Here is a 16,729-nt window from a genome sequence, read left to right on the forward strand (position 1 = left end):
GATTGGATGTCTGTTATCATTCTTAGACTAGAGGCAGAAATTATGAAAATGAAGCTCAGAGACAGTCTAGTTTCTTCTGTGGGAGGCAGGGTCCAAGTGGACGTGCTTGACTGAGTTCATTAGGCTCTGAGTGCCATGCACTCTGCTTACACAGCTGCAGCCTTTGTANAGGACTCCNGACCTTCCTTGGGCCGTTCTCCATTGTAGCCATGCCTGCTCTCATTACTTGTTCTCTCTGCTTCTCTTACAGTCTTGGCCATGCATGAAAATGTACTGAAGTGCCCTACTCCTGGCTGCACGGGCCAAGGCCATGTGAACAGCAACCGAAATACTCACAGAAGGTAGTGAATTAAGCTGGGGCATGGTAGGAAATTAGGGCTGGGCCTGTAGTATATGTCCCTGCCTGGGCCTTGAGCCTTTATCTGGAATAGGTTCTGGACAGACATATAGCTCCCTGCTTTGGCAGGTGTCAGCTGAAGGGTTGGCCATTCTCTGGTGTTTCTGCAAGTACTCTGTGAACTGAGGTGATCGTGTGAGAAATCTGATACTGCTGTGATGAGAGAAAGTAGAGAGTTTGTGTTTTCAGAAAACNTCTGCATAGTAGCTCTTGCTCACAGGTGGAAGGAAAAACCTGGATGTGGATAGGAATGTCTAGAGTTACTCTGAGTGGGTGATGAGATCAAATGGACATGGGGATTCCAGGCTACTGGACAGATTTATTTGTTGGCTCATCTTATCCAAGAAGGGACCATACCCCACCAAGAGAGTTATAAGCTTGACAGGGTCTGTCTGGGCCGTGGTAGTTATGTGCTTTGGAAAGAATACCTAGGCTTTAGAGGTCAGTTTGTTAGAAAAGAGGTTGGATTCCCTATNGATTGCTGTGATGGCACTGGCCATGTTACTGGATTGTACCCTCATCACCGCAGCCTGTCTGGCTGTCCCCACAAGGATAGAATCCCTCCAGAGAGTGAGTAGCTTCATGAAGGGTTATCCCAAAGATTAAAGTTTAGAGTTTTGTGGTATAAGGTGGGGGACAGTCTTTTTTTTTTTTTTTGTTTTGTTTGGTTTTTGGTTTTTGGTTTTTTGAGACAGGGTTTCTCTGTATAGCCCTGGCTGTCCTGGAACTCACTTTGTAGACCAGGCAGAGGTCTTTGCTGCCCCAGGAGCTGGTAGCTGAGCTCATAGTAGATCCTGAGGAGGGCTAGTATACTCCAAAGGCAGTACCCAAGTTGTGGTCTGAACATAGCCTTTGGTTTGCCTGAGTTATCCAGCCNGGGCATTTGAAAGGGGAGAGATGGGAGAAGAGGGAGAAGAAGGCTGATTCTGACAGCTATCCTTGTAGAAGAATCCTTTGTTCACAGTTTATAGAGCTTTAGAGTATATTTCATTTTCTGTGAATTATCCCAAACAGAATTGGCCTAAGAAGTTTGTTCTCTGTGGTTGAGGACAGAGATGGAGGAACAATCTGTCTTGTGGGGATGACAGGTGTGTTACTGACCCTGGGCTTTCTACACCTAGAACTCTTGTATCTGAAATGGTGTTTCTCCCAGGACCACATATTTGGCAACCTGGGACAAACATACCTTGGAGAAAAGGCTCAGATGTCTCTCCTTTTCTTTCCTCTAGTTTATCTGGATGTCCCATTGCTGCTGCTGAAAAATTAGCCAAATCTCATGAGAAGCAGCAATTGCAGACAGGAGATCCTCCCAAAAATAACTCCAATTCAGATCGGATCCTCAGGTAGGTGAGATTAGAAGTACTTTCCAAATATCTTCAGGAACTTCAGTGTTATGGCTGTGTGGTATGCATATGCTTCTTGGCACACAAGACACTTACACTCAAAGTGCCTCATCCAAGGTGCAAACAGCTGCCTATCCTTAGCCACAGTGTGTTCTGCCCTTCTTTCTCCTAAGACATCTGATACATTCAGGAAAATTATTCAGTCTTAGTGTGTAGAGATAGCAGACTATACTAGTTGAGGACCTCACTATACAGGGAGCACCTAGTTGTCCTTATGTCTCCCACATCAGGATGGATGTGGGGCAGAGGAAAGGAAGCAGAGGAAAGAAGGGCAGAGGACTTGCTCCTCTGAGTGCTGCCTCCTGTGGGTACTAAGCATTAGAGACAACAGCAGGCATAGGTACCTGTAGGGATATGCATGTCTGCATGCTCTTTATATATGTACACCCATATAGATAAGCTTACAAATGTGTTCTAATGCATGTGCGTGCATGCTATCATTGAGGGTCCTTCTGACAGAACAACCAGGACAAATTTGCCTAGTGCCTCTCCATACAGGTAACCTTGGAAAGTGAGTGTTATAAATAAGGCCAGAAGTTTGGGCTCATGTTCCTAGATGGCCTGCCTTAAAAGATTTATTTGAAGTGAACTATAGTCCCCTTCTGGGTTGGAGGTTCATTCAAGTCACTGACTGAGAATATAATGTCACTTTTGATCTTCACTCATTATACACAGTTCTTCATTTTCCTGAGAATATAGAACTCACAACTCCTTCTCCCTGGTTCTTAGACTCCTGTTCCATGTTTCTCTTCTCATATGCAGTGTGGGAGACAAGACCATGTACTCAGCAAAGCCAACCACTGGCTGACATGGCACTATTGCCTCTTTATAGGACCCCTGATAACCATCTTCCTTCTTGGCTACTTTCCTTGGAAGTGCTTTACCCTGGTCATTTCCTGGCCAACTCCAAAGGGACTCTCAATAGGTGTGTTACCACAAAACACAGCTTAGGGGTATAGGAACTTATTTTCCTGTTCTGTGGAGTACTTGTGTTCCATTCATGGACACCTTTGACTTTGTGGGTCCCAGGTAGCATAGTTGTCCATCTTATTTGTTCTTCCTTCCAGCTTCTTGTCAGTTGCTTGTTGATCCTTTCACCAATAAGTGACACCAATGTAGAGGTCAAGTTAAATGTCTCCTTGAGGGTATCAGATGGTCTTGCTCTTGTAGCTTCCCCAGGAGTTGCTGAGCATAGTGCCCAGCCTAGGACTTCATTCCACCATAGAGCCCATCTTATCACTGCTGTTATGTGATCTTCACAGGACCTTAAGGATGGTCTTACAGTACCAGCCTTCTGGTTCTCTCCTCAGCCACATTCAAGTTTCTCAGGTATCCTCACCATCATTTCCAAGAACCGCTGATCACTGGAGCCATTGCTCATTACAGATCAAAATAAGGAGAGCTGGGGCATTTGCTGGAGCTCCTTCTTTCTTCCATTTCCCCTCCACNTCTGAGCTTCCTGTTCAGAAACTCATTGTTGTGTAGCTGAGCTCGTGNAACTTGCTCTCTTACATTTTGGAGGAAGTTCAGGCTTGCTACTTGAGCATAATACTGGCATAAGAACACATTATTATTTCTTTCANGTTCTATTGTTTCCTCCTTATAGGCAACTGATAATGGGTCTATCCNAGGGTCCCTTAATTCTAGGAGGCAGAATTTTGAGCAAACATTAGGGGCAGGGTTGTGTGTATCTCCCTGGGTTTTCCTTATCACCTAGATGCATGAAGACCTGGCTTGGGCCATTGGAGGGTTGGGGAAGAGGTAGCATGGGGTCTTTGAGTCCCAACCTTACAGACTCTGCATCTCTGTCTCATACCCCAGGCCCATGTGTTTTGTGAAGCAGCTTGAGGTTCCGCCTTATGGGAGCTACCGACCCAATGTGGCTCCCGCCACGCCCAGGGCCAACTTGGCCAAGGAGCTGGAAAAGTTCTCCAAAGTCACCTTTGACTACGCAAGTTTTGATGCTCAGGTTTTTGGCAAACGTATGCTTGCCCCAAAGATTCAGACCAGCGAAACCTCACCCAAAGCCTTCCAATGTAAGTTGGGGAGAATTGTTTAATGTCTCTCCTCTCACATTGCTCCTGAGAGGGACAGTGGGGGAGGGATTCTCTTGGGAGCTAGGAGGGACAGGGTGTCAGCCTGAATCCTCTCTCTCTCTTCAGCTGCTCCAGTGGACCAGTTGTGGTATCATTAGGGCCTGCATTTTACCCATGTTCACTTTGAGCCTTTATGTGTTTCTTAAGAAAGTCATGGGTCTGTTATGGGTGTGTATGTCCAGAGGTTTAAGAATCGATTCACTGATGTGGTCTGCCCTGGGGTGTCCACTTCCAGAATCACCTTTAAGGAGAGTCCAACAGGATAGGGTGGTACCATGGCAGGAAGCTTCTTGGTTTCCTGGGGACCATCTTACTGGAAATGGTATTTTCTTGACATTACCAGCACATTTTAAGGGCAATTATACTGACAAAAGTAACTCCTGGAAATGTTCTAGAATAATCATCCATGCCTTTTCTTGTCATTCACTGCACTTCTTTGTGGTTAGCCTCAGAAATGAATGCAAGATGGAAATGTACCCAGTGCACTGGGAGACCCAGAGATCTCCCAGCTGATCTTGTCTGCTCCACAGATAGCAAAGACAAGTTTCTAACTTGTTAGGGTTACAGTTCTTAGGGTTAGTAGCCTCTGGGATGAGTTTTTTCTGAACACTAGCAGACTCTGCTGGCCATTCTCAAGCATCTTCAAGCACATGCACTTGCTTGGAAGCTGTGCTGGCATTGCTGGGAAGGGGCCAAAAATCAGTTTTCCACTCGTCTGAATCTTTCTGGAAATAACGGTGGTTCCTTACTTACTCACAATATCACTTCTGAGGGCGATTTTAAAATTGCAGCATAATTACCAGAAAAAAATAAAACTATACACTTACAGTAGTATTGCTTTGTTAAGGAAGCAGTAATTATTGGGGACATAAAGTCAGCAAAAGCATAATAACATCTTTTGCTAGNACAAACTTTTCCAGGTGTGTTTATCCCAAATATGTATCCTATTTACAAGAACTANAGAATCAAAAGTATTTGTTGGTGGACATGGGTTTTTTTCCCCTGTTGTTTGTTTGAAGTTATTAAGTCTGTTAGAGTATATTTCTAGAGTNTTCTTATTTCTGACCAAATTTCTGACCAAAAGGTCAGAAATGAGATGTATTTTCAGTGCTGGAGGCAAGAGCAGTAGAAGAAGTGAGTGATAATGTGGGAGTACTATGCCTTGACCCCTTGCTCTCTNCCCATTTGTCTGCTGCTTCTGTCTTTGTCTATGTTAGTCTAGGATGTTCCCTTTTAGCATCCAGCCTTTACCAAAGTCACTTCCTCCAGGTGCAGTCTAATCTTTCAGTGGTTTTATAAGAATACTTTATCTTCTTCTGTAGGCTTCGATTACTCTCATGATGCTGAGGCTGCACACATGGCTGCCACAGCCATCCTGAACCTCTCCACTCGATGTTGGGAGATGCCAGAGAACCTCAGCACAAAGCCACAGGACCTCCCCAGCAAGGTAAACATACAATCCTGAAACCCTTTGGGGAGAGAAGAATGGGTAGAGTTTATATTGAGAAAATTACAGTAAGGCTATNGCTGGTGCCAAGAGCAACTGGAAACTAGTTGATGTTTATTTAAAAATATTTATGTTTTATTTATGTGCACATGACTGTGTCTGCATTGTCTATGTGCATCATATGTGTGCAGGTGCCCAGAGCCAGACGGCATCAGATACCCTGGAACTGGAGTTATAGGCTATAGTGAGATGCTTGATATAGGTGCTGGAAACTGAGCTAAGCATGGTCCTCTNAAAGACTAATACATGCTTTTAACAGCTGAGACATCTCTCTAGCCCTTAGCTGACATTTTTTTTTATTACATTTGACCATCTGGTAATGGCTCATATAACCCAAAAGGGTAGGTGAGCAGCCATGAAAAGAGTTTTTGTGCTGTGAAACTCAAGGTCAGGCTCATACTGTGTTCCTATATGCTTTTCTGGAAGTTAGTAGTGACTGACATGTCTTAGGGTCAAAGTCCTGTTTTCACTAAAACGTGCAGTGGTCTCAAGGGTCTGGCTTCCTAATCTGTAGGAGAAAGGGGCTGGGCTGCAGGGTTTCTTCACATGAGGTTAGGATATGGCGCTAATTCTTTCCTCTAAACAGGCCATTGATTGCTTCTTTCTACAAGAGTCAGTATTGTGACAAAAAAACACTTTCAGGAAGTGACTCAGTTTGCTAACCCTATTCTTAACCTTCATATTTGCAGGCTGTGGACATTGAGGTAGATGAAAATGGAACTCTGGACTTGAGCATGCATAAACATCGCAAGCGGGAAAACACTTTCCCCAGCAGTAGCAGCTGCAGTAGCAGCCCTGGTGTCAAGTCTCCTGATGTCTCTCAGCGTCAGAGCAGCACCAGTGCCCCCAGCAGCTCTATGACCTCACCCCAGTCCAGCCAGGCCTCTCGCCAGGATGAGTGGGACCGTCCTCTAGACTACACCAAACCTAGTCGGCTTCGAGAGGAAGAGCCTGAGGAGGTGGGTGCCAGGGGTCATATATGTGACCTTAGTGTGTAGGCTCTCAGCTGCTTTCAGGACTGCTGTGAACACTGCTTGCTTCTTAGATATCTTTTCCTTAAGAGGTTTATGTAGAGCCTTCAAGGTCTATCTCTTTTCATACAGGATTCTTCATCTTCAGGCCATTCAAAACTCAGGTCACAGCCTGCAGCAAAGGTTTCTCCTGCATTGTTACACTCAGAATTTAGTGGGTAGCAACAATGTAGACTTTCCAAAGAGGAGAGGGGTGTTTTGTATCTCCTGNGGATGATTTGGGAAAAGCTTGTTTCTTGAGCCTTTTATCAATAGCTCCCCAGGCTTCCTTGCTCCACTTCCCTAATGTAGTCCATCAAAAGCAGTTGCTGTCCAGACAGTGGTTTGATGCCTCGTTCCTTGGACCAAGAGCAGTGAGGAACTTCTGGCACAGGGGTCTTGGCATGGGATCCTTGTGGTGGGCAAAGACCTGAGTCCCCAAGATGACTACTGAATGGGGAGAGAACAATAACTTGGCATCAGAGTCTGAGCTGGAGCGTTCCCTTTCCTATTGTTCTACACACCTGAATGTAAAATGTGTGAGTTTCTCCACCCTATTAAGATGTTTCCTAAGAAACAGTTTGGACAGCCAGTGTGAGACTAGCAGTCTCCACCTTCTGGAAGGAATATCTGGAGGGAGTTGGGCCATATACCTCTAGGAGGTGGATGAGGTAGGCCAGCCCCACCCAAATCTACTTGTCTGTAAGTTAGTCCCTCTTTCAAACACTTATTCCATCCTTGGGTAAGACTGAGGATTACCCAATTTTTAGAGGGTTAGACTGGGCTCCTGTTCTAGGTAACACAGCATAGTTAACAGCCCTTTCGGTTAACTTGGGTTAGACTGGGCTTCTGTTCTAGGTAACACAGCGTAGTTAACAGCCCTTTGGGATAACTTGGGTTAGAAGAGTATGGGGAATTAGCCCTCACAGAAAGGAAGTGCACACAGAGCCATATCTATCCAAATCTGTAGTAGTTGGTTCCTTCTTGCACTAGGCAGGAGCCCTAGTAGAAGTTTGGGTGCCCTCTGTGTAATGTCTTCACTATTTTCTCTCATTCTTGGGCCTAGAAACCTACATGATTCATGCTTTAATCCCAGGGTTAAGTTCTTCACTGCTCTCCTAACTGTGGCTTCTCAGCTTATTTATTGGGCTTGGGTTGGTGGATGTCTTGGGACCTTTCCTTGCCTTTTTATTTGTTCAGCTTTTTTTTTTTAAGATTTATTTATTTTATTTATATGAGTACACTGTAGCTGTCTTCAGACACACCAGAAGAGGGCATCAGATAACATTACAGATGGTTGTGAGCCATCATGTGGTTGCTGGGAATTGAATTCAGGACCTCTGGAAGAGCAGTCAGTGCTCNGCTAACCCTATTCTTAACCTTCATATTTGCAGGCTGTGGACATTGAGGTAGATGAAAATGGAACTCTGGACTTGAGCATGCATAAACATCGCAAGCGGGAAAACACTTTCCCCAGCAGTAGCAGCTGCAGTAGCAGCCCTGGTGTCAAGTCTCCTGATGTCTCTCAGCGTCAGAGCAGCACCAGTGCCCCCAGCAGCTCTATGACCTCACCCCAGTCCAGCCAGGCCTCTCGCCAGGATGAGTGGGACCGTCCTCTAGACTACACCAAACCTAGTCGGCTTCGAGAGGAAGAGCCTGAGGAGGTGGGTGCCAGGGGTCATATATGTGACCTTAGTGTGTAGGCTCTCAGCTGCTTTCAGGACTGCTGTGAACACTGCTTGCTTCTTAGATATCTTTTCCTTAAGAGGTTTATGTAGAGCCTTCAAGGTCTATCTCTTTTCATACAGGATTCTTCATCTTCAGGCCATTCAAAACTCAGGTCACAGCCTGCAGCAAAGGTTTCTCCTGCATTGTTACACTCAGAATTTAGTGGGTAGCAACAATGTAGACTTTCCAAAGAGGAGAGGGGTGTTTTGTATCTCCTGNGGATGATTTGGGAAAAGCTTGTTTCTTGAGCCTTTTATCAATAGCTCCCCAGGCTTCCTTGCTCCACTTCCCTAATGTAGTCCATCAAAAGCAGTTGCTGTCCAGACAGTGGTTTGATGCCTCGTTCCTTGGACCAAGAGCAGTGAGGAACTTCTGGCACAGGGGTCTTGGCATGGGATCCTTGTGGTGGGCAAAGACCTGAGTCCCCAAGATGACTACTGAATGGGGAGAGAACAATAACTTGGCATCAGAGTCTGAGCTGGAGCGTTCCCTTTCCTATTGTTCTACACACCTGAATGTAAAATGTGTGAGTTTCTCCACCCTATTAAGATGTTTCCTAAGAAACAGTTTGGACAGCCAGTGTGAGACTAGCAGTCTCCACCTTCTGGAAGGAATATCTGGAGGGAGTTGGGCCATATACCTCTAGGAGGTGGATGAGGTAGGCCAGCCCCACCCAAATCTACTTGTCTGTAAGTTAGTCCCTCTTTCAAACACTTATTCCATCCTTGGGTAAGACTGAGGATTACCCAATTTTTAGAGGGTTAGACTGGGCTCCTGTTCTAGGTAACACAGCATAGTTAACAGCCCTTTCGGTTAACTTGGGTTAGACTGGGCTTCTGTTCTAGGTAACACAGCGTAGTTAACAGCCCTTTGGGATAACTTGGGTTAGAAGAGTATGGGGAATTAGCCCTCACAGAAAGGAAGTGCACACAGAGCCATATCTATCCAAATCTGTAGTAGTTGGTTCCTTCTTGCACTAGGCAGGAGCCCTAGTAGAAGTTTGGGTGCCCTCTGTGTAATGTCTTCACTATTTTCTCTCATTCTTGGGCCTAGAAACCTACATGATTCATGCTTTAATCCCAGGGTTAAGTTCTTCACTGCTCTCCTAACTGTGGCTTCTCAGCTTATTTATTGGGCTTGGGTTGGTGGATGTCTTGGGACCTTTCCTTGCCTTTTTATTTGTTCAGCTTTTTTTTTTTAAGATTTATTTATTTTATTTATATGAGTACACTGTAGCTGTCTTCAGACACACCAGAAGAGGGCATCAGATAACATTACAGATGGTTGTGAGCCATCATGTGGTTGCTGGGAATTGAATTCAGGACCTCTGGAAGAGCAGTCAGTGCTCNTACTTGCTGAGTCATCTCTCTAGCCCAGTTCTGGTCTTTTTATTCCATTTCCTCAGCATATCCTCTTGCAACATCATTGTCTCCCTAGAAATGATGTACCATTTGCAGTGGGATCTCTCTTAGAGGTCCTGAGGTCCTCCTGCTGAGGCCTTCCCCCACGCTCTACCTGCAGACTTCGCCAAGTTTTCCTAAACCTTCCTTCTCCTCACACTTCCTAGTCATAATTTGCCCCCCAGAAAGCTCTTAGATCAGGCATCTTCCATTCCTCTCCCTCTGCTCTGTGTTTCTNCCTTCCTTCTCCTCACACTTCCTAGTCATAATTTGCCCCCCAGAAAGCTCTTAGATCAGGCATCTTCCATTCCTCTCCCTCTGCTCTGTGTTTCTTACTCAGTCCCTCTCATCAGTTCTTCCCAATGGCTCACCAATTTTGGCAGNAATTGTCCTGATATTATGGGTACACTCAGCCCCTATTATGGCGCCTCTACTTCCTAGCTTCACTCACCCTAAAGACTTCTCCTAAATGTGTCTTTCTTGGGACCTTTGTCCAAATGTTTAGGCAAACAAATCACTATCCTAGAGCTTTGTTTAATGACACAAATCGTAACAGTTACTACAGTCTGGCTCCCCAGAGCTGCTCTGGGTGTTGCTGCAGCTTCATGGGTTTCTCTTATTTAAGGGTTGCAACTTTTCAGATGCAGTGCCTACATAGCCTATTGAAACCCACATAGCAAGTTGGTACATTTCTGGAACCTAAAATCTTGTGTACCTGTTTTGCTAGAAGCTGTTATTCTAAGGCTGTAGGACCCCTGGCTTTCAATGGAAGGGCTGTTGTTCCTCACTCCAGGTGCCACACCCCTGGGGCTATGGGTAGTAAGAAAATACTCCCAGGCCTAGAGATCAGTTAGTGGTGTTGGTTAAGTGTCTGATCTAATCAAGGCATCCTGTTGTGCACCAGGGGTCTCAGGCTTACTATGATTATCATTAGGCTACTAGTATGTTATCCACCTCAGCTTAGAAATACCTCAGCAACCTTATTTAGTNCTTCCTGATAGTTGAGCCCTAAATAACTGCACCTGGGTGTCCATTCTGTGGTAACGTGATGGAGGTGGGCCAAGGCTGAGTGCCCTGGCTTTCCTAGTGTGGTCTTCTGTCTTGGGGTTGCTAGGTCTTTCTCCCTCTTTCATAAGGTAAAATATCTTGTGAGTACTACTGAAGGGTCCCTTCCTTCTCCTCACACTTCCTAGTCATAATTTGCCCCCCAGAAAGCTCTTAGATCAGGCATCTTCCATTCCTCTCCCTCTGTTTGTTTCCCACTTTCCATTACTCTCCCTCTCCCTTTGTTTCCCACTAAGTTGGACATCTGACTTCTTTGCCAGTTGTTAAAACATTCCCTGTTTTTTGTTTTCTTCAGTCAGAGCCAGCAGCACACTCCTTTGCTTCTTCTGAAGCAGATGATCAGGAGGTGTCAGAAGAGAACTTTGAGGAGCGGAAGTATCCAGGGGAAGTCACCCTAACCAACTTTAAGCTGAAGTTTCTTTCCAAGGACATAAAGAAGGAGCTTCTCACGTAAGTGANCCCTTGGCAGACGGGCTTCCCAGGGAAAGCAGACCTGGTCCCAGAACCCAGCAACTACCGAGATCCAGGTAGCTTACAGTGATGAGTTTCCTTTCAGCTTTGCACTGAGATGGATATGAACATGATCCAGCCCACAATCTAGAACAGATCAGGGCAAGATGGGTATTGTATCGTGGGCAGAGAGGTTCAGACAGCAGCTCTCAGCTCTGGGAGCTGCTGGACCTCAAGGTGGAACAGGCAAGTGTCTTTCATTAACCTCTACTGCTACATGTCCTCTATAAGACTTAGAAGGGCTATGCATAGCACCTTTTCCACTGTTGATCTAAACTCTCACCTGTACGCAGAGCTAATTTTATGGAGGGTAGAGGGATCCTCCTGTCCTTTTACTGTACACCGCTAGCTATTTTCTTTCTACCTGGGCACCAGGCCTTCCCAGGCTGGCTGGGTCTGTGTTCTCATTCTCAGAGAAAATTGGGCTGCTTTAGGAACTGGAGAAGGGAGGAGTACTCCATCTACATGTCCACAAGCACAAATGTCTACACATAGCATGCATATGCACACACAACACTCATGTGTCAGAGGCATCCTAACTTCAAATTCTTTTTCCTTCTTGAGTTAAGTTGTATAGGAGAAATTTCCAGTCCCAAAGGTGAGAGCTGTGATCTGAGGATGGCCACCTGCTTTTAATTGACTTGTTCTGGGGGAAGGCCTACAGGTGTGCATGGTTCTCTGTTCTGATGCTCTTTTTCCTTTGTCCAGCTGTCCCACCCCCGGCTGTGACGGCAGTGGCCATATCACCGGGAACTATGCCTCCCATCGCAGGTTCGTGCCCTGCTCCTCTGGTCTGGCTCCGGTGCTTTGTGTATGTGTGTGTAGGGGGGAAGGGTTCTTCCTCATCTCCTCTGCTCCCCTCTATGGCTCACCCCATATCCCATCTCTTCTCTTTCAGCCTCTCTGGTTGCCCTCTTGCTGACAAGAGCCTCAGAAACCTCATGGCTGCCCACTCTGCTGACCTCAAGTATGTTTGCGCTCACTGACTGCCTATCTCTTGGGCAGCTCTAGCTTTGCTCTCTCCTTTGTGAGGCTCCTATCAAGTCAGCCTTCTCTAAGATACCANCCCAGGCTGGCTCTGCCTTCCTGGGATGGGGAAGAGGAGCAGGGCTTGAAAGGGCTGATTCTGCTTGGCTGGGCTGTCCTTGCACCTGTGACTCCAGCTTTGAGCAATCTGAACCTCTGAGCACTGTCTGTCTCACTTGTTGGAGCAGAGTTCCTGTACTGCTCCAGCTCTTTCCCCAGCTACTCCCAAGGACTCTGACAGGGCTGCCGGGCCTGCTTTTCCTATTTCCACTCTAGATACTGAGAAAAGCTGGAACTTGGCTGTGACTTAGTGGCTATAGGCTACGGGGCTCTTGTCAAATGAACTGTCACTAATACCAGAGAATGTTCCTTGCTTCCCACCCCAACCCTGCCTGCCTTGGCTGTTCTGTTTCTCCCTTGTGCCCTCCCAGTCCTACGCAGTGCTTTTTGCCTTCTCTCTGCTGGATCTCTCCCTGCTTCTGTGCCTCTCTGCCTTAACACATGTGCAGACCAGGTTCTATGGGCACCCACAACTGTCAGTTTGCCTGACAGTCCTCAGAAGAGAGGAGCAAGCACCCAGAGGTTTCCAGGCATCTGTTCTCTTGGAGCTGGAGCTAGTGCCTCCATTGTTTCTGGCTTTCATTTTCTCTATTGATCTGTGACATTATAGCCTCCATGACCCCGAGCTGTGGTTACCTTATTCAGGTGACCAGAGCTGAGTAGAGACATTGGAAGAAGGAGATACTATCCTGTTGTTCAGTTCCTCACAACAGGGCCGGGGCCCTCCCTCTCACAGTCCTTTGTTATAGGGTCTGTGAACCCAGGCCAAGACTCCCTGGATCTGATTTAGGACTAGATAGGTGCTGTGTACTAGTGTCTTTTGGACAAGGAGCTAGAATGCTAATAGCAGAAGGGACTTGAGCTGATTTACACTAGGACAGAAATCCATGGTTTTCCAGTGTCCACTCTGTTCTTCTCTAATCAGCTCCATTCCTTCTGGTAGTGAATGTCAGTTGCATACCCTGTAGGCTCAAATTACTCATTCACTCACTAACACTGTAGTTTAGTCATGAAACTCAAAGTTGGAGAACTCAGTCCTGTAGCCTCAGGGAACTTCTCCCCCCCCCTCCCCCTACATGCCATCCCTCCAACCCCCCGCCCCCATGCCATCCCTCCACACTTCATTATCTTTGTTGTATTCTCTCCCTACCCTCATAGTCATTTTTATATCTGCTTCCTTTTTGAACTCAGGCCCTAGAGAACTCCCTATATCAGGATATAACTGTATATTCTGTGGCCCTGAAACTGACATTCAGGGCCAACAAGAGGAAGCTTGGCTGATCNATTGGAAGGTAGACCCTGGGAGGGTCTGCACCCCAAGCCTGTTTAAAAAAAAACTTTAACATAAAGCTTCTGTGGGAACAGTGGAGGAAAGCCTCCTTATATGGATATACGTCTCAGGCGTCTGTACTGACTCCTGAGCACTTCTTGTTCCAGAGCTTTTTCTGGGTCCATTGCCTTGTTGCTGTAGACTCCAGTGTGGTCTTGGGGGAAGGTGAATATGACCTCTTTTCTACATTTCCTGACACCCCAGTGCTCCTTGGATTCTTGTTTTGTCTGTGTAGATATCAGACTGTCCAAAGTAGTGCAAGTGAGCTCTTTTTGTGGTCTCNCTAAAAATGCTAAAATACAGACATGATCTGGCATGTTCCGTTTTTAAGCAAGTTTCAGGAGCGTTTACTCTCCTCCTGTGTGTGATAAGGGGCTGCCTAGAGCTGCTCAGTTCATCATGGTGTAAATGTACATACTACTCCATACAGTTGAGGCATGTCAGGCTGTCAAGAGGGTTGGCAGCTTTTCTGCANTACAGGAATGAGACACACAGAGAGATCTGAGGTACCACCAAGGCAGAATCATATTTAGGTATAAATTCTTCCTTCTTTTCCACTTAGAAGCAGATGATAGTCAGGATAGAGGCTCTAATTTTTGTGGCTGCTTCCATAAGGAGTATATCAAGGAAACTCAGTCCTCTTACTATATGGACACTATCCTCTTTAAGTGTAACTTTCAGGAAAGCCATCAAGTAATGGCTTTACAAGGAACACAGAACATTCTCCTGCATTCTAGGCACTGGCTTGTTCTCGGGAAGCCACAGACCNTCCCAAGACTCACAGGTGCTGTTGAGTATATCTGCACCTCACCCCTGGTGCAACTCATGGCTCAGAGGCCTAGGTTGCTGTGTGGCTGCTGAGTGACCACNGCTTTCTGTACTAAACCTCTGCTGGATGCTTCCTTGACATGAAGACAAGGAGTAGAATTCCTGAGTCTCAGACTGAGCTTCTTTCTACTGAAAGCATGGAGGAATTATTCTCAGTTCCCTGTACTTGGACTTCTGGACAGTAGGGCTACCATGGTGGTAACATAGCCCTACTACTGTAGTGTACACCCACTACATGGTCTCATGAAGACTAGAGAAAGATTTGGTGGGTCAACGGCTTGAGAGCCAAAGAAGTATCCAGTATCTTACACTGTGAGGGACCTGAGGAGTCTGGGAAGATACCCTCAAAGTTTGGGGGGCAGGGAGAGACACGCAGAAATAAAGTCAGAAGAAATGATGCCAGCTATGCCATCCTCTGGGATGCCAGACTTCTAGCTTCTGTCCTTCATATAAGAAGTACTATATTTCAAAGGTCAGATACTGCTTGTATAGATGAAGTCAGAGGCTTCCTAGGGACTGGGTGCCATGGAGCAGCACTTTGGATAACCAATACCAAATGCTCACTGATTCCCATAGGATGACACTGTAATTACTGGCAAGATGCAAAGCAGCAGATCTGATGAGATGGGTCTACCTCCAAGTCAGCCTCATCAATCAACGCCTGCATGATTTTCCATTTGGGAGAAAATAACTCAAGAAAAGTCCATGTTCATAATATTATAGTATACTTTCTACCACTGTGTGGGATATATTCCCGAGACAGTTTTGGATGTATAAACCTTGATTTTTTTTCTTTATTTTGTGTTTCTTATTTTATCTTTTCTGGGTCCATGTGCCCATAAAAGCCACTGGCTAAGTTCTATACTCACCAAGCAGGGATCAGGCTGCAGGGGCTGCATAGCAGGTACTCATGGGCACATCTCTGAGTTCTCATGATTGAACATAAGGCTTAAATATGTTCTAGATAATCATATANGACTGCAACTTAATAAAAGGCTAAGCCAGAAACACACACTCTCCTTTGGATGCAGTGAACACAGNGGGCTGAATCCAGTCCTCTATTTTTTTTGTCCCATGTAAAGCTAGGCTCATTCACCTACTCTTTTATTGGCTTTCTGGGTTTCCCTGGAAGGGCAGGGGTTCAGTCCTGAGTCCCTGATATAATCCTATTAAATACCTGTTGCTGGCAATGACAGACTAAAGTAGTGATGCTCCTTTGTAAAGAGGCGCTTAAAGGGGGGTGGGATGTTTGAGGGACCTAGAGCTTAAGATTTTGATGGACTCAGTTGAGAGCTGAGCCCAAAGGGGCATATGTCTTTATCAGCTCTTGTNTCATACTATGTTCCTCTGCAGGTGCCCCACACCTGGCTGTGATGGCTCTGGCCACATAACAGGGAACTATGCTTCACACCGGAGGTAAGTGGGGATAAGGATAGTGGTGAAAGTTCTGACTTAGACAAAGTTCTAATGCTCTGAATAAGGTATTAAAGTTACCAACACCTAGAGCCCATTTATATCTCTTTTGAATTGTTGGTGCTTCCAGCATGCTCAGTTATCCCTTTGCAGTAAATCAAAAGACAAAGTGTCAGCTTAGAGGCTCCTGAAGAGGTTTCCCACTTTTGATTGTTCTGTTGCCCTGCTTGATTGTAAGAATCAAGTCTATTCCACACGAAAACATACCTAATGAGTCACCTGACTGATTGATCCTTTCTTCCCTCCTTCCCACCCCCACAGGGGGCCACAGAACTTGAGGGAGTAGCGTGAGGCAGACAGTGAGGGAGCTGCTGTTCTGGGACTGAGGTGGCATGTTTTCCTCTTTCAAAACCAGTTTGTCAGGCTGCCCACGTGCCAAGAAGAGTGGACTCAAGGTGGCGCCTACCAAGGATGACAAGGAGGACCCCGAGTTGATGAAGTATGTTGGGTCATGATGGCTCCTTCATTATTTTGAAAAGTTGAGATTTTTTTTTAATGTTTTAACTAAACAACAAAAACTGAAACAAATCCTTTTGAATACAAATCTGGAACCCCAGAAGTTGAGAGGTTGGAAGCAGGAGGATCGTTGAGTTTAACCTGCATGAGCTACATATTGAGAGCCTGTCTCAAAACCAAAACAAAANGAAACAACTTACTTTAGGCTTTTCCTCACACCTGGCCACTAAAGTGATTGATGACAATCTTCATTTTTACAGAAATACTGGAACTTGACACATTGATTCCTGGATATTGATCCCAGAGTGTATTCTCTGGGTTCAAGTTAGAGGTGCTTTGGGAAGCTAAGTATCCTACTGCTCCAAAGTGGTTCTGGGGTCCCCATGGGTCTTTTGTCTGACAAGAGGGTTCAGGTATAAAGTTTTAGAGGGCAGTTCATT

The 16,729-nt window shown here is 45.8% G+C and overlaps 1 protein-coding gene across 4 annotated transcripts in view; it reads left to right on the forward strand.

Annotated features, from left to right (window-relative positions):
• The window catches only part of Myt1 (myelin transcription factor 1), a 62,003-nt gene that overhangs the window by 33,524 nt on the left and 11,750 nt on the right, over window positions 1-16,729 (forward strand). For 3 of the 4 annotated variants that reach the window (XM_021186542.2, XM_029474730.1, XM_029474731.1), the window contains 10 exons: window positions 251-341; window positions 1,627-1,740; window positions 3,622-3,836; window positions 5,219-5,343; window positions 6,093-6,362; window positions 10,902-11,056; window positions 11,825-11,887; window positions 12,015-12,083; window positions 15,714-15,776; window positions 16,189-16,272. In XM_021186542.2, coding sequence (XP_021042201.1) covers window positions 251-341; window positions 1,627-1,740; window positions 3,622-3,836; window positions 5,219-5,343; window positions 6,093-6,362; window positions 10,902-11,056; window positions 11,825-11,887; window positions 12,015-12,083; window positions 15,714-15,776; window positions 16,189-16,272 — 1,249 coding nt within the window. The remainder of the gene's footprint in view (window positions 1-250; window positions 342-1,626; window positions 1,741-3,621; window positions 3,837-5,218; window positions 5,344-6,092; window positions 6,363-10,901; window positions 11,057-11,824; window positions 11,888-12,014; window positions 12,084-15,713; window positions 15,777-16,188; window positions 16,273-16,729) is intronic. The other variant, XM_029474729.1, reaches the window with a different exon arrangement.

Source organism: Mus caroli, chromosome 2, assembly GCF_900094665.2.
Source record: "Mus caroli chromosome 2, CAROLI_EIJ_v1.1, whole genome shotgun sequence".
NCBI lineage: Eukaryota > Metazoa > Chordata > Mammalia > Rodentia > Muridae > Mus > Mus caroli.